Raw genomic sequence first — 27007 nt, forward strand, 5'->3', positions numbered from 1 at the left:
GAGAGAGAGAGAGAGAGAGAGAGAGAGACGAAGAGATCACAGCCGTGTTTAGGTCAACTGGAGGAGGTGAAAACATCAGGATGTAATCAGAAATGGTAAAATATGGGAAAGAGGTGTCATTAGGAGGCTGAAGGGGACCTCTTGTGAGGTCACTTTTCCTGGCCAACAAGAAATGCCAGAAAGAGTGGATTCTCAGTGCTTAATTGGCACCAGTTGCTTCAAATCTGCTACTGGAAATATTGCACCTTGAGTTTCTCACTCATTCTTAATTTTAAGTTGTGGCAATAATGAACTTATTGGGCCCTGACTTGTGATATCTCATATGTGGAAAATATCAAATGCAACCCACCTATTCAAGGAAAGGAAGTGTAAAACAGGAAAATATAAGGCAGTTAGCTTGATGTCTGAAGTGGGAAAGGTGGTAGAGTTGATTGTTAAAGAGCTAATAGCCGGGCACCTGGAAACTTTAAAGATAATTGGGAAGAGTCAGCATGGTTTCATGAGATGAAAATCATGTTTAACCAATTTATTACAATTCTTCAAAGGAGTAGCATGTGCTGTGGATAGAGGGCAGCCTATAAATGTAATGTACTTGAAGGTCTTGGATAAGTAGCTACATCAATGTTATTGTGTAATGGTGTAAGTACTTCATATTAACATGGATGGAAGATTGGCTTACTGGCTGCATGTAGAGCATATACTTAAATAGGTCTTTGTCTGAATGCCAGAATGTGACAAGCGGAGACTAATAACGTAAGATGTGTGCAGCAAAGCCAGGTAGTTAATTCTGTAAATGACACAAAGGTCAGTAGAAAGTATGCTGCAAAGAAGACATAAGGAGTTTGTAAACAATATCTCTAGGTTGGGTGAGTCGGCAAAATCTGGCAGATGAGGTATAATGTTAAATAATATGAAATTATTCACTTGGCAGGAAGAATTTAAAAAAAAGCAGAACGTTACTTAAATGGAGAATGACAGTGTAATTCCAAAATGCTGAGAGATCTAGGCGCTCTCGTCTATGAGTCACAAAAAGTTAGTCTGCAGGTACAACACATAATGGCTGGATAAGCTGAATTTATTTTCCTTGGAGCCGAGGATGATGATGGTGGTGGGGTGGGTGGGGTGGCTGATCTGAATGAGGTATACAAAATTATGAGAGGTATAGTCAAGGTAGATTGTGAGAATCTTTTCCACATGACAGATATGTCTAGAGGGCACAAGTTTAAGGTGAGGAGTGGAATGTGCTGCCAGAGAGGGTGGTGAAGGGAATAATAATGATGTCTATTTGTGTAGAAGTATTAATATTGACAAGGAACTAATTGTACTATCAAGGCGGGAAAGGAACAAATCACCAGGATCTTTGATTCAGTGAGGTACATGGTGAATTGCTTGCATTTCATACCGTCATTCCTGCTGGGCCTTGTGGTCCAGGCAGCCCTGATGGTCCTGCTTCGCCCTAAAGTTAACGAAAAGTTATTTAAGGCCAAACAACAAATTTATCAGTGTAAAGCTTTACAATTTATTTTGAAATGGATGAAATGATGATCATATACCTATCACAGCTTCACAACAAGATGGGCAGTGCAGACTGATGTGCTTCTTCTGATAAAGTAAAGAATTTTCTGAACTCACTTATCAACTAAAGTTCTGACTGTTTTCCACCCAATCGCCTTTTACCATATCAATTCATCATTTGGTAGTACAGAGCTTGAATGTAATTGAAAAGACATATTTCAGAAAAGCTTTATGTCTAATATTGATCAGGATAATTCACAAGAATTCTAATTCAATGGGAAAACCTAACTAGCAAGTGCTTACAAAACTCTAAACACGGTGTGGTTCTGCAATTGTACAACATTAGCTGGATAATCCTGAAGGTACAAGTAATTATAATAACAACCAATTTTGGATTATCACTTGGATTCACAGTGTGCAGTTTGCAGCCAGAAAGAATATGCATACATGCTGCACCTGTTTTAGCTCAGTAAGATAGATCACAGCCATCTACTGGGTTTATTTCTCAGGCTAATGGTCTAACTAGACAACCTTCCTGGTTTAAAATTTAAACGATGGCTGGCAGTTAATTGTCAATCAGCAGTAATGGATGCATTCTCCATGGCAATGCTTTTATCCATCAAGGTCCACTGCAGATAATCAGCATCTCCTCTCATAGAGTATAAATGTTGGTTTTCCCATTGAATTGAATCTGCAACTTCCTGCTTAATGGGCTCCATTCTATGTTGAAATTCATGTTTAAAAAGGAACAGTCAAATGAGCTTCCTTTCTTCAATGTTCTAGTTGAGAGGGGGTTCTCTACTACGGTTCAATGCAAAATAACCTTCACTTGTTAGTATACATGTTGGGAATCTGACAGTTCCACATGCTATACAATTGATCTTTCTGGGCCTGTAAATAGGGCCATTTGTTCACCCTGGAACCTGGTGCCGAAATAGGGTGTACCAAAATCATCTTGAGGGATAATGACTACCCGGTTCAGATCATTTTTTGCTGAATATAGTGCAAACTCATGAAAAGATCCAAAATGGTCCTGCAAAGTTGCCAATCGATTTCAGATTACTTTGAGGGCAAGGTATTCCAGAAGTTTGAACAACAAGTTAAGCTGGATGTTTCACACTGTTACTATGCAGTAGCAACTCAAATAGTGTTCACCACTAACAGGATGCTGTGTAAAGCCAAAAAGATTTGCCATCTATCACAAAATGAGTAATTGGTATTTGAATTTCAGTGCTACGGTGATGCCAGGTATGCAGCTTGTACATCTCAAAGACTGGTGGATCATATCAAACTGTGCGTCAGTTCGGCTGTTCTTAAGAAGCAAAGTACTGATTGTACCCAACCAGACCACACTCATAGAATTCACAAAATAATGCCCAACTTAACATGTGACATTTCAATCATAGAACCCCTATAGTGTGGAAGCAGGCCATTCAACCCACACTGCCCCTCTGAAGAGGATTTCACCTAGACCCACTCCCTACCGTATAACCCTGCATTTCCCATGACTAATGCACCTCGCCTGCACATCCCTGAATACTATGGGTAATTTAGCATGGCCAACCCACATCTTTGGACTGCGGGAAGAAATCACAGCACCCAGAAGAAACTGCACACACACGGGGAGAACTTACAAACTCCACACACACAGTCACTTAAGGATGGGATTGAACCTGGGTAGCTGGTGCTAACTGCTGAGCCACCCTGCCACTCCAACGTAAAAACATTTGCTGAATAATGCTGAACATGTGAGGAATTACACTGACAACCAACCAAATTTCAGTTGGCTCATAGTAGGGCTTGCATATACTGGAAGCTACATATAGGTCAATACATCGGACCCTATTCTCTGCAGACAGAAATAACTTTTACTTGTTCTTCCATAGAATACGGGTGTCACTGGTTTTACAAGCATTTATTTCTCATCCCTAACTGCCTCGAAAATGATTGGCTCGCTAGAACATTTCAGTGGGCCATTAGAGTCAACCACATTGCTGGGAATTTGGAGGAGACTAACAATCAAGAGGGGATTTTAACCACAATTGACAATGGTTACACTGTTGTCAATAGCTTGACTTTTAATCCCACAGTTTTTATTGGATTCAAATTTCACCAATGCCATGATGGGAATTGAATGCTTATCCCTAGACTTACCATTACAACACTGCCTCCCCCATGTACACACACTGCCAGTTTGAGCTCAAGAAACTGGCTGACAGGAAGTATAGAGATAACAAGGTGTAGAGATGGATGAACACAGCAGGCCAAGCAGCATCAGAGGAGCAGGAAGGCTGACGTTTCGGGCCTAGACCCTTCATCAGAAATGGGGGAGGGGAAGGGGGTTCTGAAATAAATAGGGAGAGAGGGGGAGGCGGATAGAAGATGGATAGAGGAGAAGATAGGTGGAGAGGAGACAGACAGGTCAAAGAGGCGGGGATGGAGCCAGTAAAGGTGAGTGTAGGTGGGGAGGTAGGGAGGGGATAGGTCAGTCCAGGGAGGACGGACAGGTCAAGGGGGCAGGATGAGGTTAGTAGGTAGGAGATGGGGGTGGGGCTTGAGGTGGGAGGAGGGTATAGGTGGGAGGAAGGACAGGTTAGGGAGGCGGGGACGAGCTGGGCTGGTTTTGGGATGCGGTAGGGGGAGGGGAGATTTTGAAGCTTGTGAAGTCCACATTGATACCATTGGGCTGCAGGGTTCTCAAGCAGAATATGAGTTGCTATTCCTGCAACCTTCAGGTAGCATCGTTGTGGCACTGCAGGAGGCCCAGGATGGACATGTTGTCTGAGGAATGGGAGGGGGAGTTGAAATAGTTTGCGACTGGGAGATGCAGTTGTTTAGTGCGAACCGAGCGTAGGTGTTCTGCAAGGCGGTCCCCAAGCTTCCGCTTGGTTTCCCCGATGGAGAGGAGGCCACAACGGGAACAGCAGATGCAGTATACCACATTAGCAGATGTGCAGGTGAACGTCTGCTTGATGTGGAAAGTCTTCTTGGGGCCTGGGATGGGGGTGAGGGGGGAGATGTAGGGGCAGTTGTAGCACTTCCTGCGGTTGCAGGGAAAAGTGCCGGGTGTGGTGGGGCTGGAGGGGAGTTTGGAGCGGACAAGGGAGTCCTGGAGAGAGTGTTGGTGAACACCTTCCACCCCAACTTTAAGTTCACCTGAACCATCTCTAATACCTCTCTCTCCTTCCTGGACCTCTCCGTCTCCATCTCCGGCAACCACCTAGAAACCGATATCCATTTCAAGCCCACCAACTCCCACAGCTACCTAGAATACACCTCCTCCCACCCACCTTACTGCAAAAATGCCATCCCCTATTCCCAATTCCTTCGCCTCCGCCGCATCTGCTCCCAGGATGAAGCATTCCACTCCCGTACATCTCAGATGTCCTCGTTTTTCAAGGGCCGCAACTTTCCCCCCTCAGTGGTCGAGAACGCCCTCGACTGTGTCCCCCGCATTTCCCGCAACTCATCCCTCACACCCCCTCCCCGCAATAACAACCAAAACAGAATCCCCCTCGTCCTCACGTACCACCCCACCAACCTCCGGATCCAATGCATCATCCTCCGACATTTCCGCCATCTGCAATCCAACCCCACCACCAAAGACATTTTTCCCTCCCCACCCTTATCTGCTTTCCGGAGGGACCACTCTCTCCAGGACTTCCTTGTCCGCTCCACACTCCCCTCCAGCCCCACCACACCCGGCACTTTTTCCTGCAATTGCAGGAAGTGCTACACCTGCCCCCACACCTCCCCCCTCACCCCCATCCCAGGCCCCAAGAAGCCTTTCCACATTAAGCAGATGTTCACCTGCACATCTGCTAATGTGGTATACTGCATCCGCTGTCCCTGTTGTGGCCCCCTCTACATTAGGGAAACCAAGCGGAGGCTTGGGGACCGCTTTGCAGAACAGCTACGCTCGGTTCGCACTAAACAACTGCACCTCCCAGTCGCGAACCACTTCAACTCCCCCTCCCATTCCTCAGACGACATGTCCATCCTGGGCCTCCTGCAGTGCCACAACGATGCTACCTGAAGGTTGCAGGAACAGCAACTCATATTCTGCTTGGGAACCCTGCAGCCTAATGGTATCAATGTGGACTTCACAAGCTTCAAAATCACCCCTCCCCCTACCGCATCCCAAAACCAGCTCAGCTCGTCCCCGCCTCCCTAACCTGTCATTCCTCCCACCTATCCCCTCCTCCCACCTCAAGCCCCACCCCCATCTCCTACCTACTAACCTCATCCTGCCCCCTTGACCTGTCTGTCCTCCCTGAACTGACCTATCTCCTCCCTACCTCCCTACCTCCCCACCTACACTCACCTTTACTGACTCCATCCCCGCCTCTTTGACCTGTCTGTCTCCTCTCCACCTATCTTCTCCTCTATCCATCTTCTATCCACCTCCCCCTCTCTCTCTATTTATTCCAGAATCCCCTTCCCCTCCCCTATTTCTGAAGAAGGGTCTAGGCCCGAAACGTCAGCCTTCCTGCTCCTCTGATGCTGCTTGGCCTGCTGTGTTCATCCAGCTCTACACCTTGTTGTCTCAGGTTCTCCAGCATCTGCAGTTCCTACTATCTCTGACAGGAAGTATATTCCAGATCCTATGAACTTGCTGTGTAAAAATACTTTTCCTCCCATATTCCATTCATATTCTATGAAGGAACATGTAAAAGTTATCTCTGTCTCCAGAGAACGGGGTCCTATGTATGAATCTATGTGTAGCTTCCAGTACAATGCAAGCTCACCATACTGTGAGCCCAACTGACATTTGGTTGGTTGTTACAGTAATCCCTCACCGTCAATGTTTTTGTCATTCACCTTAAAAATCATCTGAAATCAATTCTTGAGGCAATGGGAATACATTCTCCTGTCCAGTACCTTCACTAAATTTCACACCTCTACCAAATCTTCTCCAAATATTTTATTCTCTCAGATACTGTTTGGCTTCTCTACTTACAGAGTACTGTCAGTATACATGCAGGTTTTCTTTTGGTCAGTTTAATAGTCAGGATTTTACTCTTCCTCTTGAAGTCTTTTGTATTAGCGTACCATTAGACCGTCTTTTCCGTCTTTCCCAGGGGGCCCTGCATGACCTTTGCTTCCTTTCAAACCTGGTAGCCCTTGTAGACCTGGTGGACCAGCTGGACAACTTGTGCACAAGTCCTGAGGGAATCAAACAAAATCATATTAGAAGGAAAAGCATTATTATTCCATTGATCAGAAGAAGCATCCTAGTTGGAGTGATCTTTTTTCTGTCGGTGCTCCCAATCAACTAAGGTTTGATTCCACTGATAAATTACCATAATCCAGTTTAATTTTGTAAGAAAGAGTTGCAAGCAATTTGATGGAATGGGTCATTGACAGTGCTATCAAGTGGCATTTGCAAAGGAATAACCTGCTCACTAACATTCACTCGGTTTGTGTTTTACCAGGGCTACATGGCTCCTAGCTCTGATTCAAATGTGAATAAAAACCACTAACTTCATAGCTGATATGAGAGTGACTGCCTTGACATCAGCATTGACCAAGTATTGCATCAGGGAAACCTTGCAAACTGGAGACACTAGGAAACAGGGGATAAACTCTCCATTAGTTGGAGTACTACCTTGCAAAAAAAGAAAGATGGTTGTGGCTTTTTGAATTACCTTACCTCCCTCTAAAACTAATGACTTTCCAAAGTTACCTTGACTACACTTCATTTGATTCACCTTCCTTGATTAGATTTTCCATCTCCATGTTATTTGTTCTGCTGAAGCCACCTTCCATACCATTGCTTCCACTAGGTCTCAAAAACAATGTTGCTGGAAAAGCTCAGCAGGTCTGGCAGCAACTGTGAAGGAAAAAACAGAGTTAACATTTCTGAGGAAGGGTCACCGGACCTGAAACGTTAACTCTGCTTTTTTTCTTCATAGTTGCTGCCAGACCTGCTGAGCTTTTCCAGCAACTTTGCAATTTTGTTCCTGATTTACAGCATCCGCAGTTCTTCCGGTTTTTATTTAGTACGTCCACTTCGTCTGTTTTCTTCCTAATCCAAGGATTCTCTTAATCACGTTTGACAGGTTTCTCAATGACATCTATTCCATTTCTCACAACATTGTTCCCACACCGTTCAGTCTCTTCCTGAATGATAATGTCAATAACTGATGAAGGGTAATGGTTACATTATGTGTTTTGGCGATGGCAATGTGTGACTTGAACTACTTGTGTCTCATTTTATGTTACTTGCTAGTTTACCTTCATAGTTTACTCTATTATTTCTTGGTCAACTTTTGTTGGCTTTTAAAACTTTATCAATCTTCTGATTTACCACTCATCTTTGCCACTGTATTGTTTTTCTTTCAGTGTGATACAGTCCTTAACTTCTGCGGTTAACCATGGTTGGTTTATCCCTTTCCTAGAATCCTTCAAACTTCCAATTTATCTTTGCTAAGAGTTATGAACTTTTTCAAAAAAATCTATCATTGTTCATCAACCACCTTTTCTGCTAAACTCCTTTCTCAGTCTACTCCAGCCAACTCTATCCTCGTTTCCATGTAGTTATCTTTATTTAAGCTTAGAACAGTTACTTCCAAACCAAGTTTCTCCCTGTCAAATTGAGAGCTAATTCTACCATGTTATGGTTACTATACCCAGGGATATTCCCTGAGATCATTATTAAACCTGCCTCACTCCACATAAAATAGATCTCAAAAAGCCTGGTCCCTGGTTGAATCCAACACATATCCTTTAAGGAAACTACCCTGTTGGTGCTCAATGAATTCTTCCTCATGGCTACCTATGCCAATTTTACTTTCCCAATATGAAGATTAAAATCACATACAATTAATATATTGCATTTTTACATGCCCTACTTTTGGGTGGTCTACAGACAACTCCCACAAGTGTCTTCTTCTCCTTATAATTTCTTACCTCCACCCATAGGGATTCTACACCATCCTATCAAAGATCATTTGTTGTGAACGTACTAATTCCATCTTGGAGGAACAAAGCCATCCCACCACCCTTCTCTTTATTCCCATCTAATTTCAAATAGTCTCAAACCCCTGAGTGTTTAGTTCCCAGCTAGTCTGTATATGACATTACTGAGCTTTACTAAATATGTTGAAAATATAATGAATTCTTAACTTATCTTTCTTAAATGTATTGAAAATTCAGTAAAATTTTACAATTTATGTTTTAAATATTACTTCTACGTTGTGTCATTTTGTAAGAAATGATGCGTTATGGATTGCTGTGAGCATTTTCTCACAAATGAGGGTTGCTTCCATGCTTCAGCATGATCAGTAATTTATTCCTATTTCAATTTAAAATAGATAAAGACAAGAGTTCAGTTGAATATCTCACATGCAGCTCTGTGTCTCCCCTTTTAATTTGAACAGTCATTCACATTCCCTGCCTGTTTTCTGTTAAATGCCATTGATCAATCCCACTCCAAGTCACATTCTTTAATTGTGCATATATTACTCACTGTAATAAAGCAAATAATCATCTTCCAACAATATTTGTGACTGTTTCTCACCCAAAAGAATGCATGATGTCATACATAATGCTTGATTAGTCAATTATAAAGAGAGGGTCATTGACATTCCATATTACCTTATGATTAATAAGACCACGAGATGGTCTTACTGCTGCCATCTTAGGGTAATATTTAATCAACCACTGTAACATCATTGCAGAATAGTTTAACAACTGAGAACAATATTAATAGGTGAAATAATAGCAATAGATATCAGAAGAATTTTTTAAAAAATGTAGCAGCAGATTATTCAATATTGTCATTGAAAAAGTGAAGAAATGGCACAATTTGCAGGACTTATTTTTGGAATAGCAGAGAAAGCAAGAACTTTACCAAATCCTGATGTATTTGTCCCTCATAATACATTATTGGTTTTCCAAAAGGTACGTTGACCCAGTGTACCAAAGGGACAACAACATTGGAAAATTGTTGTCTCTCTTTCAGTCCCTAAGGGCGACAATAAGTAATCCATGAGAAAGTGTATTAATGATCTAGTAATTCAGAGGGCCAGGCTAATGCTTTGGAACATGGGGTTTGAATCCTACCATGGAAGCTCGTGGAATTTAAATTCAATTAATTTGAAAAAAAGACTGGAATTGAGAACTGGCAATGGTAATGGTGATGATGAAGCTGTCATTAACTGTATAAAAGAAAAATCTATATGGTTCATTAATATCATTTGGGCAAGGAAGTCTGCCAATCTCACCTGGTCTGGTCAACCTCAGATGCACAATTCAGTAATTGGCTAAATCTTAATTACTTTCAAAGACAGGTAAAGAATGAGAACAAATGTTGGCCTCACCAGTAATGTCCACATCCCATGAAAAAATAAAAACATTGGCATTTTCACAATAATGGTTAGGACCAACATTGGTACAAACATCTTAAAACAGTACTGCTTTGCTCCTTTATATTTTTCTATATTGTTCCCCACCCCCCACCCAAAACCCATCCCCCACGAATCCAATCTTTTTTTATCAGGCTACCAAACCACTCACCTGTACCATGTATTCTATCTGTCCCCTTGAAATAAGAGGTAATGATGCCTGCAGGTCAGAAAATACTATTACATCGGTGTGTCACAACTATACTAATGCAATTTTACATGAAATGTTAGCTATACTTCTTTACCTTTTTCTTGGAATTAATTTACTCAGCAATTGAATATGGTAAAGTTAGCATCTTCAGTTTGGTGATGAGATGCTCATTGGAAAGTTACTAAAAGAGGAAATGAGTGAAAGAATTTAAGAAAAAAGAATTGCTCAAAGCCAATGATTTGCATAAAGGAGTGGGATCCAATCATCGACTTCACTGAGCTCCTTATTTTAACTATCGCGTGGAATAGCGCTGAGCCTCTCCAATCTCCACAGCCATAAATACATGAATGTTTAGCCAGCATATTCCAAAGGTTCAGGAGCCTAGAAGCTTAAAGGTCTGGATAAAACAGGAATTCCAAGGATTATTTGTCTTCCACTGGCTAATTTGCCTCCTAGTCAGTCAGAATTGGATCAGAATCATCCCGCAGGATGACATGTGGGAAAATAGCATCAAGAAAATAAAAGTTATCATAAAGTGGTTACATTAGAAGTTTGACACGAGTATATTTTCAACATAATCTAGAAAAATTGGACTGTAATTTCTAAACTTGGGACACACAAATGATTTTTATTGAATTGTACATTGAGGGGAAGGTGCCTTTGGTTCCTCACGTGGCACAGATACCAGAGACAGAAATCTTGGATCAGGTTACACAAAGTTCGTCCACTGATCCACATATGGTCAGAGTTCTGGGAGAATATTAGAAAGGGACTGAGCTCAAGAAGAAGCAAGGAATTCTAAAGTAGTAAAGGAGACGAAAGTGAGAAACAAAATGTGATAACAGATATAACTAGTAGAAAGATTTAAAAAGCTGAAAGAATAAATATGTCAATGTTAAATAATCAGCCATCCTGATAGAAGGTTAGTAACAGCAAGCAAGAAATAGCAAAAGGAATCGTTTCTGGAAAAATGGTAATAATAGTACACAGGAAATGCTAACATACAGGTTCTCCTGGAGGTCCTGGATCTCCTCTAGGGCCTGGTAACCCCTGCAGGACAAACAGAAAACACTTGACTAAAAGCAATTACTTCGTTGCCAAAGATAAGTTGATACAGCAATTCCAAGTGGTTGCAGCCTACACAAAGATCTGGAAGTAACTAAAACAAGGACGACGTCACAAAAATTTCGAAGGTGGGTTATTCATGGTGGACTGATGGAGGTTATTATCTCCCGAAAGCTGTAATGTTGAATATTATATTTTATACTGTTTCAATTAGTTTCACTTTTTAAAATTCTATAATCAATCAATATAGGACGAACAACTAATGTTTTCTTGCCCCTCACTCCTCAAAGATTTGATTCTGGGTGGCAGCTGCATGAACAAAAAAAAGTAAAACAAAATGCCCTGCCATCTGTAATTGTTCCATTTCTTTTTAATTATTATTCTAGGGTTTCATTGTTACCAGGATATTCAACAACTATCAGAGGACATAAATGCTGTGCCACTTCTAACCACTGTTGAAGCATGTAACTTTCAAACATCATCACTAGGTAAAACTCAGGCATAAGGACCTTTGTATTTCTGCCACCCTACCCCCTCCTAGCTCTCTTTGATCTACAAGACACCAGCCATTGCAATAACTGCAGCTAGCTAGATCATTGAGACAGCAAGATGTGTTCAGAGTGCAACATTGGTATTACCTTGAAAAGTGAACTTGATATATGTGAAAAATATTCTGTCACCTCTTTTCTTCAAAGGCTGAACATGTTTATTTTCACAATTAACTTCAACAGCTTTGTGAAGAAGGGAAAAGGGCAAAGGGAGACTCCAGAAAACTTCAATGTTAATATAGAAGAGTACTAATACTTTGTGCACAACATCAATCTTTATCCATCTTGACTTACAATTATTTACCCTGGTCCAGTAAGAGGGCATTAATGGAAAAGATAGTTACTTAATTGAAAATGGTAACAACACTGGATTATGAATCTCTTCCCTTCCATTTTTTTCTAAAATTTATACAACTTATTATTTTGGCATTGGTTTAACTTTGGTTTAGCCATCCCTGGAAGATTACTCCTGAACTTCATTTCCATTGATTTTAGTGGCTTTCCACAGTGAAGCCATGCATTTTACTCAACTGTCCAAATTCAGAATTCCCCCATTAAAAGTAAGACACTATAATTTGAAACTTCTTTTTTCTCTTGGCTTTTCCTTCATTCTTCCTGTGCCAGGCATAGCCGCTGGAATAGAGAGGGATATGTTAATCCATTATTGAATCTCGAAAAGTGAATGAGAGCAGGATATAATAGTTCTTCTAAGGCTTACCTTCTCCTGTGTTAGTTAATCAGGGATAGATTCTCACTACAATGGGGTTTGTAGTGAAATTCAGTATGTAACAACTTAAGGCTACCAAATATTACTTAAGCTGATGTGACAGTGCCCTTAGAAATTTGAAAAAGACTTACATCACTTCCAGGCTGGCCTGGGGTTCCTGGTGAGCCTCGTGGACCCTGGCAAGTCCAATTAAAAAATCAACATTAATGCCAATTCCGATCATACTTTTATCCAATGCACCATTTCCTTTATTTTTACTTCTCAGTCAAAATCACTGCAAAGGACTGCAATAGAGGATTATCCTCACACATTACTGTTGCTGAATTACGCATCATCTTTGCTGCTGAGTTAACTATTAAGGCATCTGGTACTTAAGATTGCTTAGTGTGGAATGTATTTTTTTGTACAGAATTCCATGTGCACTTTCTGTAATGGATTCATACATACTCTGTGAAATAATTAGGAGAGTCTTTGTGGTGGAGTTGGGAAGAGGAAGGTGAAGTTTACTTTGACAACCTAACTCGGAGTGAACCCAGGAAACTGAATTCCAAAAGAGGCACTTTTAATGCCATTTGCTGTCAAAACTGTCTATGTTCACCATAATTCCATTCTCACCTCTCTGATTCAGGTCAGAGGCTGCTCATCTAAGTAAGCAAGAAGGATAGCAGTTGGAAACTGGTTGGTATCCTTCTTCGTATATGAAGATCATGCTCTGAGAATGTAATCAAGGTTTAACTGGTATTCTAACCAGAAGACTGCCATAGAGTCATAGGGTCATACAGCATGAAAACAGACCCTTTGGTCTAACTTGCCCATGCTAAGCAGGTATCAGGAATTGAACGAGTCCCATTTACCCATGTTTGGTCCATATTTGTCTAAAACCCTTTCTAGTCATGTACCCTGCCAAATGTCTTTTAAATGTTGTAATTGTATCTGGCTGTACCACTTTCTCTGGCAGCTCAGTTCATACATGCACCACCCTCTGTGTGAACAAGTTATCCCTCAGGTCCATTATAAATGTTTCCCCTCTTACTTCAAACCTATGCTCTCTAGTTTTGCACTCCACCACCAGGGCATCTTATTGAGATGATGTGTACATATTTTGACAAACTTTCAGGGCTAAAACAGTTAGATTAAGGACTGCCTTGAGATTAGAAAGAGGTGATGTGATCAAAGGGTCTGAAATACTAAGAGGTTTCAATAGGTTCGTACAGGGGACCTAATACCCATGGAGCCTGAACCTAATGTTAGAAGAAGGTCATTTAGAACTGAAACCAGGAAATACTCTCTCACGTGATGATTAGTGGAAATTTGGTACACCCTTCCCCAAAAGACTTCTGATGCTGCTCCAAGTGAAATTCTCAAGACTGAACTGAGATGAATGGATTCTTCTGGATAAGGGTTACAAGTTGTTTGATGAAAATAGTGTTCAAACGCTGGTCACCGATGATCTAACAGAGGAAAGAACTGCCCTGAGAGGCGAGAATATTTACCCCTTTTTCAAAGCCTAAGCCTATGTTCCTTGTGGGACCAGAAAATCCAGGAGTGGCTTCCTTTCAACTCAGAACCAGTTTGCATTATCTTTATAGTGTCAGAAAATATTTACCCAGCTGAAGGAAAACAGTATGGTCAATACTATGATAACAAGATGTAGAGCTGGATGAACACAGCAGGCCAAGCAGCATCAGAGGAGCAGGAAAGCTGACATTTTGGGTCTGGACCCTTCTTCAGAAATGAGGGAGGGGAAGGGGATTCTGAAATAAATAGAGAGAGAGGGGGAGGCGGATGGAAGATGGATAAAGGAGCAGATAGGTGGAGAGGAGACGGACAGGTCAAGGAGGTGGGGATGGAGACAGTAAAGGTGAGTGTAGGTGGGGAGTTAGGATGGGGGTTGGTCAGTCAAGGGAAGACGGACAGGTCAAGGAGGCGGGGATGAGGCTGGTAGGTAGGAGGTGGGGATGGGGGTTGGTCAGTGAGGTGGGAGGAGCGGATAGGTGGGAGAAAAGACAGACAGGTCAAGGAGGTGGGGACGAGCTGGGCTGGTTTTGGGATGAGGTCGGGGGTGGGGAGATTTTGAAGCTTGTGAAGTCCACATTGAGGTCATTGGGCTGCAGGGTACCCAAGTGAAATATGAGGTGCTGTTCCTGCAACCTTCTGGTGGCATCGTTGTGGCACTGGAGGAGGCCCAGGATGGACATGTCATCCAAGGAGTGGGAGGGGGAGCTGAAGTGGTTCACGACTGGGAGGTGAGGTCGTTTGTCGCGAACCAAGCGTAGGTATTCCACAAAGCCATCTCCAAGCCTCCGCTTGGTTTCCCCGATGTAGAGGAGGCCACATCAGGAACAGCGGATACAATATACCACATTAGCAGATGTGCAGGTGAACATCTGTTTAATGTGGAAGGTTTTCTTGGGGTCTGGGATGGGGGTGAGGGGGGAGTTGTAGGGGCAGATGTAGCACTTCCTGTGGTTGCAGGGAAAAGTGCCGGGTGTGGTGGACCTAGTGGGGAGAGTAGAGCCGACAAGGGAATCATGGAGAGAGCTGTCCCTCCGGAAGGCAGATAAGGGTGGGGAGGGAAAAATGTCCTTGGTAGTGGGGTCAGATTGCAGGTGGCGGAAATGGCAGAGGATGATGCGTTGAATCCGGAGGTTGGTGGGGTGGTACGTGAGGATGAGGGGGTTTCTGTTTTTGTTGTTATTGTGGCGAGGGGTTGTGAGGAATGAGTTGCGGGAAACGCAAGAGATGCGGTTGAGGGTGGTTTTGAACACTGTAGAGGGGAAATTGCAGTCAATACGATGACAATGTTTATTTAATGTATGTGGATGATCAAATTAACCAAGAGACATGATGTGTCAAATGGCACTTTCTTTGACAGAGTTATTGCAGCTTACGAAATAAAATTTGAAAATTTCATTGAGTTTTATATTTTAAACATTTAGAAAAATCAGTTAACAAGGAAACTGATTGCTGTTTCTTGTTTTGCACTGTTTTGCTCTCAACTCTAATTCCCAATATGATCTGAATGTTTCCGATCACAGTTGTCATACCGGATGGCCCCTTTCTCCGTGGTGTCCTGCAGCACCCTAGACAAGACAGAAATAAACACAATGTTATCGTTTTTATTTAAAGAAAGAAATATGCATTACCGATTTCTGCTTGATTATATTCTCATGACATTAAGAATGAGGGAGTATTCCAGAACGCACACAGGAATAGCAGTAGGCCATTCAGCCCATTGAGCCTGCTCTACCATTAGTGAGAATCATGGCTGATCAAACAATTTCAATGTCTTTAATTGACATTGTTCCCATAAGCCTTTGTCATTACTAATCACATATTTATCAACTTCTACTTTAAATTCAATTAAAGACTGAGCTTCCACAGCTCTGTGGGGTAGAGAATCCCAAGGATTCACTGCCCTCTGAGTTAAAAAAAAGTCCTACTCTCAGTCCTACATGGCAAACCCTTCGTTTTAAATTTTGACCCATGGTTCTAGACTCTCCAACCAGGGGAAATATCTTTCCTGCATCTAACCCTGTGCGTCCCCTTTAAGTACTTTGTAGGTTTGAATTAGATCACCTCTCATTCTTTGAAGCTCTAGAGAATTCAGGCCCTAGTTTGTTCAATCTCTCCTCAAAGGACCAATGCATCACCCTGGGAACAAGGCTGGTGAATTTTTACTGCTCTTTCTCTGTGGCAATCATATCTTTAATGAGATAAAGAAACCAAAACTACACACAGTACTCCAGGTGCAGTCTAACCCAAGCTCCTGTATGACTGAAGCAAGACTCTATTGTCCTTGTACTCAAATTCTCTCTCACTAAAGACCAACATTCCATTGGCCTTCCACATAACTTGTTGCATCTGCATGTTAGCTTTCAATGACTTATTGTCAAGGACATTCAATTTCTGGTATAGATCTACAGTTTTCAATTTCTCACCATTTAAGAAATACTTCGCATATCTGTATCTACTACCAAAGTGGATAACCTCTCTTTTTTCTGTTATATTCCATTGCCATGTTTTGCCCAATCATTAAATCCTCCTGATATTTTATGTCATCCTCAAAATCCAGATTCATTTGTATCATCTGCATAATCAGATATATTACTGTTCATTGCCACGTCTAAATTATTGATATATATATTATGAACAGCTGGGACCTTTACAATTCCCCACTAGTCACAGTCTGCTAAAATGGAATGACCTATTTATTCTTACTCTTTATTTCTGTTAACCAATCCTTGATTCATGCAAGTAGCTTACCTTCTGTACCATCGGCTTTAATTTTGCTAAACAACCTTCTTAAGAACTTTCTGAAAATCAAAATACACTTCATCCATTGATCAATCTTTTTGGAAACATGCTTAAGAAAGCTCCAACAAGTTTGTCAAACATGATTTTCTATTTGCAAATCCAAGCTGACTATGCACAATCAGATCATTTTCTTCTAAGTGTCTGCTTATCCCATCCTTTATGATAGATTCTAGTATTTGCTGAGTCTTACTCTCTTCTTCCTTTCTTAAATAATGGGGTAACATTTGCTTCCAATGTGCAGGAATCATTGCATAATCTATGGAATTTTCAAAGGTAATTGCCAGTGCATTGGCAATCTCTAAACGACCTCATTCAATACTCTGGAATGTAGAGTATTAGGTCCAACAGAGTCTGCACTGTGTAAGAAAGAAAAGTATGTTGCCAAAGTAAAAGGATTGAGGACTTAAGTGTACAGATATAAGGCAATTGGAAACTTAAGGATATGTTCTCTCACGCAGTAAATGTGGGGGACCAGGGATACACTGGGAGGCAGCTTCAATGAAGGCGTTTAAGAGGCAAGTGATCTTTATTTGAAAGGAATATAATGATGAGTATACCAATAAATGCATGAATTCCCAACATAAATTCTTTGTATATAAGGCTGTCTGCTACAAAGTCAGACAACGTCCTATTGTGTCAAGCAGTCGATAACTGAAGAGGAGGTCTAGTGAGTTTACGTTAGTAAATCCATGTCTGCATAATTCCAGAAACCACTCAGACTCTTTCTCTAGATTTATACTATAAAGTTCAATCGTTGATGTGAATTGGAAAATACATCAACATTAAATCTATTGCATAAATCAACACACAAGGTATGGATGTTTGTACCTCACAGTGTTAAGAAAATGTGATTAACATGATTGAGTTATAAGAGGTGATGGATATCATTACTACAGATCATCATGAAAGATTTACGGTTCATCATGATTTTGAAGCATGTATAATTTACTGGAGTACAATAGTTAGTTATGAAATTACTTGGCAAATGTATAAAGTGCACAATGCTGAGTTCTGATTGTCAGGGAATTATTCCAAGCTGGAACACCGTAAAGTACATTTTTAATATTTTTTGGGCTTTGGATACTTAATGTAGATTCATCAGAAAGGCAACACATAAATATTTGCAGCCTTTAGGCCTGCTTGTTAAAATATATACCCAATGTCATTGCCCTGACATAAATGCTCTATATCTGTTGCAGACAATTTATGAGATTGATTGTCATTAATATTCAACAACTCAGCTATCATTGTATCACATGAAAATGGTAAAAATCAAACTGGGTGGAGTGCGGTACTTATTTATCTAACAATTCCTGAACTCTGAGGTTCTAGGATTATGTCCGTTCCTCAGATCTAAAATCCAGGAATGAAAGGTACGGACACCCAGTAAAGTTGGTCTCTGGCTCTTTGTTTTGTTCCAACAGCTGTGAGGTTCCAATAAAACAGCCATGACCAATAACTGACACTGCTCTTAGAAACTACAACATAGTTGAAACCAGCCGTAAAGCAATGGTCTCAGTCAACAATTCCTGGATCACTTGTTTGCTAACATATGCGAAAACAAAAAAATTAACTACAGCTGCAGATCTCAGGATCTGCCAGAAAATGAGTGAGTTTTCAACGCCTATAAACCATATAACTGATCCAGGAAACCATAGCTTGCTGCAGGTCAGTAGAGATAATCACAGTGTACTCTGTTCTATTGCTCCAGTCAAGACGGGGACTACTGACCGCTGAATATTATGACTTGCTTGGCCGAGTACTGGCAAACTCATTCAATGAATGTTTCAATTGCCAGAGTCGAAAAGAAAAGGGCTTTTGCGGTGCATCGGTAATAACACCTGGGAACAGGTTGAGTACGGAAAAGTGCAGACTCAAAAGGAATTTTGTGCGACGGTTTTGCTGTGGAATTGAGTTGAGGCAGATCAAATCCTTTTACTTTTATCAGACATGCTTGTTGAGAATAGGAACAAGGGTATGGAGATGCAACACTTCATATAAGTGAAGGATTTATTACCTTACAAATTCAGGAACAACATGACTTAGAGTCATAGACTCATATAGCACAGAAACAGACTCTTCGGTCCAATGCATCCATGCCGACCAGGTTTCCCAAACTAAACCATTCCCATTTGCCTGTCTTTGTCCCATTTCCTTCTAAACCCTTCCTATCCTTGTATCTGTTCAAATGTCTTAAATATTGTAACAGTACTCGCATATTTCATTTCCTCTGGCAGCTCATTCCATACAAGCACCACTCTCGGTATTAAAAGATTGCCCTTCAGGTCCTATTTAAATCTTTCACCTCTCACCTTAAAACTACACAATTCTGCTTTAACGTGGTTTAGAGATTATTTTCAACAATGTATCGAATTAACTTACTGGTGGTCCTGGGTTCCCTTCACCTGGAGGGCCTCTGTCTCCTGGTAACCCTGGTATACCAGGATCTCCTGGGTCACCCTGCAAGAAACAGATGCTTAAGAATAAACAATCCATATCAAGACATGGGATTGAATAACTCACCGCACTGACCCTTTTGATTTTTATACAATTTCTTTCCATTGTAGTCATTCCTGCTTTCCACAGGGGCTGGCATCTCAACTGTCCAATCACTCCTCATATTTGAACATGTAATTTCATTTTTAGTGGGATAATTGATCTGTGAGGTATCAAATTGAATCCATCCCTGTCTCAACAAAAGTTTCCTGATAAACTTCTGCAGCAGACATTACCTACACCTGAAAGGATCGGAGAACCTAAATGATTTCAACTTGATGTTTCTACTGAAAGGGGAGGACAAAATGGGCCATAAATATGTTAACCACTGATCAATTGCACAGGCATCTTTATCGAGAATATTTAGAATTTGAATCCTGCTAACAATACCTAAGATAATGAACACTGCTTCAAATAAGGAGGGTCAGATAAGGAAATGAGGGAGAAATGTACACAAGGTTATGGAATTAGGATCTGGCAGAAAAATGTGAGACGCCTTCTACAGAGCGCAAACACTCAAGGACACTCAAGTTCCATTTCTATGAACTCACTGTTCAATTACCAATGTTTTCTTGAGTGAAAGAAATAATTTTATTACCTCCTACTGTCGAGAGAAATAATAATGCGACATCAAACACAGAAATGATACACACACCAAGAAGATGACCATGGAAAGGTAGGCTGGACTCGATGACAAATAGATGGCACTGGAAGAATGGCAACTCTGAAGTTGGTGGGTCTTGTGCAGGTGGCAGCATGGGTGTTGTCGGTCAGCTAGCTCATGACTCGGGACTCATAGTGGAGGCAATGGAAAGAAGATGGGCTTTCTTTCATTGTAGAGTACAAGTGACTATAAATAAATAAATCATCATCATCAATGCGTTTGGAAGGGCGAGCAGTTTAAAAGTCCTTAAAGTCCTAGAGATGTTAGACTTGAAATCTGAAACCAGTTCTGAAGAAGGGTCTAGGCCCGAAACGCCAGCCTTCCTGCTCCTCTGATGCTGCTTGGCCTGCTGTGTTCATCCAGCTCTGCACCTTGTTATCTCTTGTTGCATAGTTGTCTGGTGTCCTGAGCAGTGGCAAGGTTGGTAGAATTTGTGTTCCTGGTGAATGGTTGTTTCTTCAGTTCACCTTTTTTTTGATCGGACACTGTCTCTTGACAGAATGAGAGGAACAGAGAGAGAGAGAGTTGGAGAAGTCTAAGTCCTTGCAATTATCAATCCATGTTCTTTCTCTGTGCCTCCACTCAAGATCAACTGTTGAAATATACATCAGTGTGTTGGGGTTCAGTCCTAGCCATTATTGCTTTTGCTGATCCCGTTTAATTCATATGACCTTTCCTGAGCCACCCCAAGGCTTGGGGTTTCAATGTCCTCTGTACAGCTTCCAAACATCTCTTGGATCTTGACCTTCCTGCTACTTTAAGTGACCCTTCTTCAGCTCCTCCTAATCTCATGAGTTATAATGAGCCCTCTGTGTCTTTGAATCTTCTTTTAATTCCTACTTTTTTTCCTTCTTGCAGCTGACTTTCTCCAGCCCTTCCAGCTTCTTTTGACTACTGTTTTTCTATGTGGGAGAGATAGCATACTACCAGCCTAATCGTTGCCCAATAAAATGCCTATCTCTGGCATTGGAAAGCTTGGGACTACATCCCCAGTAATAAACCTACAACATGTTCACTCTGCAAGTAAACTTTAACCAGCGGCACATCTATACTCTTCCCCATTTTATCCAATCTTGAAATGTGGAAGCCAATTTTAAACCTAGCTGGACTCTGCAAGTTGCAAACTGCAGAGTTGCAGTGAACAGACTTCATGCAGCCAGGCCTTGAATAATTAATATCCCACGGAAATGAGATAGACCTGGAACTGCCTGGTCAGGTGTTAACAACCACATTGTTTCAGAACGAACAGGTGTTAACACCTCCAGTGAACCTGCTTTGTTAGCAGGTGCCACCTCGCTCAGTAGAATGCCAAAAGCACAGTATCAAGCACAGCACTTGAGAGCTAAGGATTCAAAACTATGTTCTGTGACCTCCAGAAATGGAAAGTAGTCACCATATTGGATCCTCCTGCCCTGAGGAGAAAAGGGGCAACCTGGAACCCCAGCTCTCTCTGATTTTGCATCTTGTTCAAAGTCTCAAGAGAGCACCTTTGATGTACAGCATCTTCAGCTCCTTGTACTTTGTGGTGAGCATCATCAAGTCGACCAGACCCAGAGTACCACCTCTGTGACATGACCGAAAGACTAGAACCTGCCCTAGATGACAGGGGAAGCCCAAATGGATGACTGCACATCCTGATTCATCATTCACCTTCCAAGACTGAGGAACAATCTGTCTCAGTCTTGGTAAACTGGTGTTACCAGTCCTTGCAGAAAACAGTGCAAATACAGTTTAGGGTAGGGTATAGTAAATCCTTGGAAGCATGTGTTAGAAATTGGCAGCTAGTGTAGATTTGAGACTGTTAAATAGAGATTTAAGACTGTTTACTGAAAAGTCCCATGAAGAGAGTGACATGTCAGGGTACATATACCCACCTTTTACTTTACAATATTCTGACAACTATCCTGGTCAACTGTCATGCTTAAACAGATACTGTCCACCTTTAATATGACAGACACTGGTCTTGCAGCTTGAATTTATGGGGGAACAGCAAAAGCCAGCAAAGTTCCTTTGTACACCTGGCATCTGACAGTGGAAGCACATAGAATAGTTTCCAACCTGCCTCCCAAAAAGATGCCTCCATTGAATGGTTCAAGACAGTTCCATTTTCTCTAGTCTCCCTTTTCACACCTGTTTGTCTCAGGGTAATTTCTTTCCCTTATGCATCTCTGGTCTGCAAGAGCTCCGATGTCCTGCTTCCCTAGGCTTGTGTGTTAACTCACAGTTGTCAACTAGAATTGTGGTCGGTTCTACATGCATCCAGAGTGGATAGGGTACTCCAAGGAGAATTCCTCACAAAAGTTTTTTGTAAATGATCTTGATTTTAAGGGTGCTTAACAAATTCTATATATGCCCAACTGTCTTCAACTGCTTCATCAAAGACCTTCCTTCCATCATCAGGTGAGAAGTGAGGATGCTTGCTGATGATTACACAATCATTTGGGATTCCTGAGTTACTGGCATTATAACTGGCATTCAGCCAAGGGCACAGCATAGCATTTACATACTTTGTGCAAATATGGGCATTGCTATACAAGGGAATTTTTTTAACACCTGCACTGCATAGACTGGGTACAGTGTACACTGCACATACTGAAGCAGGGCTAGCTGAGACTTCCTGGTGCAGCCTGGTGGAAATTTTTCAAAGTCCTAACCTGAAAGAGGTCCCTGATTTATATTTATACAATATAGGGCCTTCTGCTTGCTTCAAATAACGCCTATAGAAAATGAAACCGATCCAATATTTTATTAAAAATGGTACTCATATTTTCATATGGGTCTGATTAAGGGCTTTTCTGGTCCAATTCCATCCAGAACCACTTTAGATCCTGCTCCTATCTACAAAATTCAGGTCTCCTCCCTCGCTGCATTGACTTGGTCTGCTTTCTTCAGTTGGACCCTTATCCTAGTTTCCATTTTAGACAAGCACTCCTGCTGTGCGCCTTGATTCCAGCTTCAGGGTTGCTTCCCACGGCTTATATCTTGGATCTGCTTTGCCATATTTCCTTTGCTTCACTTCAGGATTCCATCTGAGCTGCAGTTCTCAAGCAAGTTTTTGCTGTTCCTGTAAACAGTACATTGGCAACCTCAAAACTCAATGGCCATCTTTCTGTTTTTGAATTGTGTTGTACTGCAGAAGAAAAACAGCCTCTGCTGTTGTCTGTTTTTACGCAATCACGTACAACCATCATGGTAACATTCAAACTGAAAATTAATTTAAATGATCACAAAAATACTTAATAAGGTATCATGTCTATTAAATAGAGAGATATATAAGTTGGTATGCATATCAAGACCAAACAAGGACAGGATATATGCATGTACATCAATATGATCATTAATACCATGTAAGGATATAACACTTTTAATGCTTGTATGATTCACAATGGGGGTCATGTACCTGTACGCATCATAATGGGTGCCTGGGGGAAGTTACAACCTATATAAAACGACAACATTTCTGAACCGGTAGCAGTAGTTGGAGACAGGCCAAAGTACCACTATGGCAAGAAGCCGCTCTAGAAGAAGCTATGGACAAGGCAGAAGACGCAGCGGAAGACGACGTAGAAGAAGGAGGAGGCGTGGACGCCGATCGAGAAGAAGTCGTTAATCTCCTTCAGACATTGCAAAAGCCACATTTGGACCAACGGAGTATTAAAGTCAACTACTGCATGAAACATCCTGCTATCTCTTTAAGCCAAGCAGACTGACTGCCCTGCATGTTTTGAAGACTTCATTATCTTCTGTTCTGATTTGTTGACAATGAATAAAAGCATCAGCAATGATGCTGGAAAAATGCTTGTGTCTTGAATTTTAATCTTGTGGGCTGTCGGTAATAGGTGTTAATGAACTCACCTTTGCTCCTTGTGGTCCTACTAAGCCAGGTGTACCAGGTTGACCCTGTAACATAATAATCACAAATGAGGGTCTATTAGAGAATTCCTCCAGCCTCTCAAAATCTCACATAGTGGTTTAATAACTTACCGGTTTGCCAGTTTTACCTTCTCCTGGTAATCCAGGGATTCCAGCTGGTCCTGTATCACCTGGAATTCCTGGTGATCCTGGTTCACCATCTACACCAGGCGTTCCCTGTCACACGGAGGCATGAGGAATATGTTAGGCAGGGCATACAAGCTCAGTAATTTTGCCTGAGGCATGGTGACTCAGGTCAAACCTGGTCTTACTTACCGTCTCACCTTTGGGACCATCCTTGCCTGGAGGGCCAGGATCTCCTGGGATTCCCTGTAATGAAATCATTAAGATTTACCACTTAATTTGCTCACTCAAACCCCTGATACACAAGACCCCAAAATCATGATGTACTCACCACATTTCCTGGCACACCACGTGGCCCTGGTGGCCCTGGTCTTCCAGGAATACCCTAAGAAATTAAAAAATTTCAGATACAGGTACAGTTCTAATAAATTAGTTGGGAATAGGGCCCCACCAGCTCTTGAGGGTGACATTGGAGTCTACAAGCATTGAGGGTGGCTGCTAAGATTTCTGAGGGAATTTGGCTGTTGTCTGATGGATTACAGTTGATGTTAGGGGCACTCAGTGGGGACTGTGGTCTGGCGGTAATCATTGGAATCTCTCTCAGCTGAATGACTGAGGGCAACTCTTGGGAAGGACACTGCTGCCATTTAGAACTGGTTGAAAGAAAAGGTATAAACTTAGTAACCCAGTTAGTTGCCTTTACATAAGTTACTTACCATTTCACCTTTTGCTCCAGAGATTCCAGGTCGACCTTGTTCACCCTGCTGACCCTGAGAATGAAAGGAATAGTGCATTATAGTTTCATGCATTACACTCCACTGATGCTTAACAGTACTAATGTCAAATGGGCCCAAGTGTGCCTTGGGGTCAGCACAGGGCATCCATTCAACTGACAGATCCTGTGCATTGAAAAATCCAGCATCATTTCATACGAGCACTTTAATCCTTTTCCTGGAATTTGAGATGAGGGAGCAGTTATTTTGACCTACATGTGAAAGACAGGAGAGAAAACAAAGATGTCTCATTCCTGGTTGCATCATGAGCACTATTTGTTGCAAATTTGAACCAGTAGAATGGATAGAAACTTGTGAAAAAAGGTCAGCTAATTTTAGGCATCACCCTTTCCTTATGCGCAACACCAACATCAAGGAGGCCCAAACACAGATTGTGGTTAAATCAACTCAAGACACTCAGCACTATCCAGGACAATGAAGCCTCTTGATCTGCATTCCATTCACCATTTTAAACATACACTTCCTCTTATGGCGATGCACAATTGCAACAGTGTAAACTGCATAAGATGCACATCAGCAACTTGCCAAGCCTCCTTTAGGGATGGGCAACTAAGACAGGACTTTCTGATCGTGCTCACATCCCATGATCAAGTCAAACCAATTTATTCATATCAGCACCAACAAGTGATTGTTACCTTTTGACCTGGAGGCCCCTGTGGTCCACTTGCTCCTGGTGATCCATGGGAACCCTAAAATGAAAATTTCACTTGTTATAGACACGATAAAACACAGTGCCTCATTGAAATAAGGCTATAATTTCACTGGACATGAGCACCTATAACGTCTTCCCTTCAATTGTTCTGAAGTCACAACTTGCTAAATGACTCTTGGCTTTTATCTCAAATTTCTCTCATTTTATTTGTTGAACATAATATTTATATTCATATATTTTTTGGCAATATTTACTATTCTTGAAGAGAACTGTCCAAGTTTTAAGTAAGTTACCAGGTAATGAGAATAAAGAAGCTCTTTAAGGTACAGGCAGTGAGTGACATTGCACATGATCCCTGGGGAGTCAGTAAATTTGTCCACTGAAAACCTTGCCTATACAGACCAGGAAGGCCTGTCCGTTTTAAGATATTCCTACTGCCATTAAAAATGTTCTTAAAGAAGTTCTTATTTCTTTAAGATATTTTTGAACCAACCCATTCTGAGATGCTATTACACACTTCTTGAGCAGGTAGGATCTGAAGCTGGACCTCCTGGTCCAGAGGCAGGGACAGGACCACATGCACCATCTTATTAATTGAACAGTGTGGTTGACTGCAGTGTCACCATTTAAAAGCCAGCACAGACAAAGGCTGATTTACCAGTTACCCTGGAGATGGAGCCAGGAATATGGGCAAAATTAGAAAATTAGCCCTTGAAATGTGGAAAAGTGGTGGAAAGTGAGAGTCATGTTGGTAGGTCAGAACAGAATTGTTGGGCCAAAGGGCCTCCCTGTGCTGCATGATTTCAAAATCCTATGCTGGAGAAACTGCTCAATACAACCCAACAACCAAATCCCCTGCACACCTCCCACCAAGTCAACTTGATGGGGGAGGCTGGGTCTGTTTCACACTGGATAATTAGGATTACTTAAGGCTTGTATTTACATAGCACCTGCTATGACCAGCTAATATGGCACTTTTGGAATGCAGTCACTATTGTAAAGTTGGAAATCTGGAAACCAAGCTATTCACAGGAAGCTCCCACAAACAGCAATACCATAGTGGAAAGATAATCTGTTGTTGTGATTCTGACTGAGGGTGTTGCTTGGCCACTACAGTAACCATTCTAGCTGTGCAATGAGATAGCGCCTTGGAATTTTTAATGCCCACCTGATAAGACAGATGTTGCCTCCAGTTAACGTTTTATCCAAAAGATGGTACCTGAGACAGTGCAATACCCCTCAGTACTGCACTGGATTGTGAGCCTTGATATTTGTGCTGATGTCCTGGAATGGGATTATGAACCCGCAAACATTTGACCTAGGTAAGAGTGCTGACAACTGGAGTCACAGATGATATTTATTAGAACAGATCTTTAGACCCTAATGTGGAGCTTGCACCCGATTTAGTTATTGGTCACTCTAATCACAGCTCTCATGCTTGTCCTCCTTGAGCAAAGGAGTCCCCACAGTGACACAATCCCCTTGACAGTGCTTTAAATAAAGGCGCTTAGTACAGAGGGCTCATACTTACAGGTTCTCCTGGTTCTCCTGCACTTCCCTTCTCTCCTTTCTCCCCATCCAAACCCTAAAGACAATACAAAGAAAGAGCTGAAGTGGTTAGCAATCATGAACAAAAACAAAGTTGCTGGAAAAGCTCAGCAGGTCTGGCAGCAT

At 41.7% G+C, this 27007-nt stretch overlaps 1 protein-coding gene across 1 annotated transcript in view; it reads right to left on the bottom strand.

Moving 5' to 3' along the window:
* Window positions 1-27007, bottom strand: part of col22a1 (collagen, type XXII, alpha 1) — a 266290-nt gene that overhangs the window by 38494 nt on the left and 200789 nt on the right. Inside the window, exons 14-27 of the mRNA XM_048596182.1 lie at window positions 26865-26918; window positions 25317-25370; window positions 24604-24657; window positions 24219-24272; window positions 24080-24133; window positions 23876-23980; window positions 23747-23791; window positions 19114-19191; window positions 15462-15497; window positions 12546-12590; window positions 11080-11124; window positions 10036-10083; window positions 6568-6681; window positions 1403-1456 (exon numbers count right to left, since the gene is read on the bottom strand). Of these exons, the coding sequence (XP_048452139.1) occupies window positions 1403-1456; window positions 6568-6681; window positions 10036-10083; window positions 11080-11124; window positions 12546-12590; window positions 15462-15497; window positions 19114-19191; window positions 23747-23791; window positions 23876-23980; window positions 24080-24133; window positions 24219-24272; window positions 24604-24657; window positions 25317-25370; window positions 26865-26918 (840 nt within the window). The remainder of the gene's footprint in view (window positions 1-1402; window positions 1457-6567; window positions 6682-10035; window positions 10084-11079; window positions 11125-12545; window positions 12591-15461; window positions 15498-19113; window positions 19192-23746; window positions 23792-23875; window positions 23981-24079; window positions 24134-24218; window positions 24273-24603; window positions 24658-25316; window positions 25371-26864; window positions 26919-27007) is intronic.

Source organism: Rhincodon typus, chromosome 4 (genome assembly GCF_021869965.1).
Source record: "Rhincodon typus isolate 14 chromosome 4, sRhiTyp1.1, whole genome shotgun sequence".
Taxonomy (NCBI): domain Eukaryota; kingdom Metazoa; phylum Chordata; class Chondrichthyes; order Orectolobiformes; family Rhincodontidae; genus Rhincodon; species Rhincodon typus.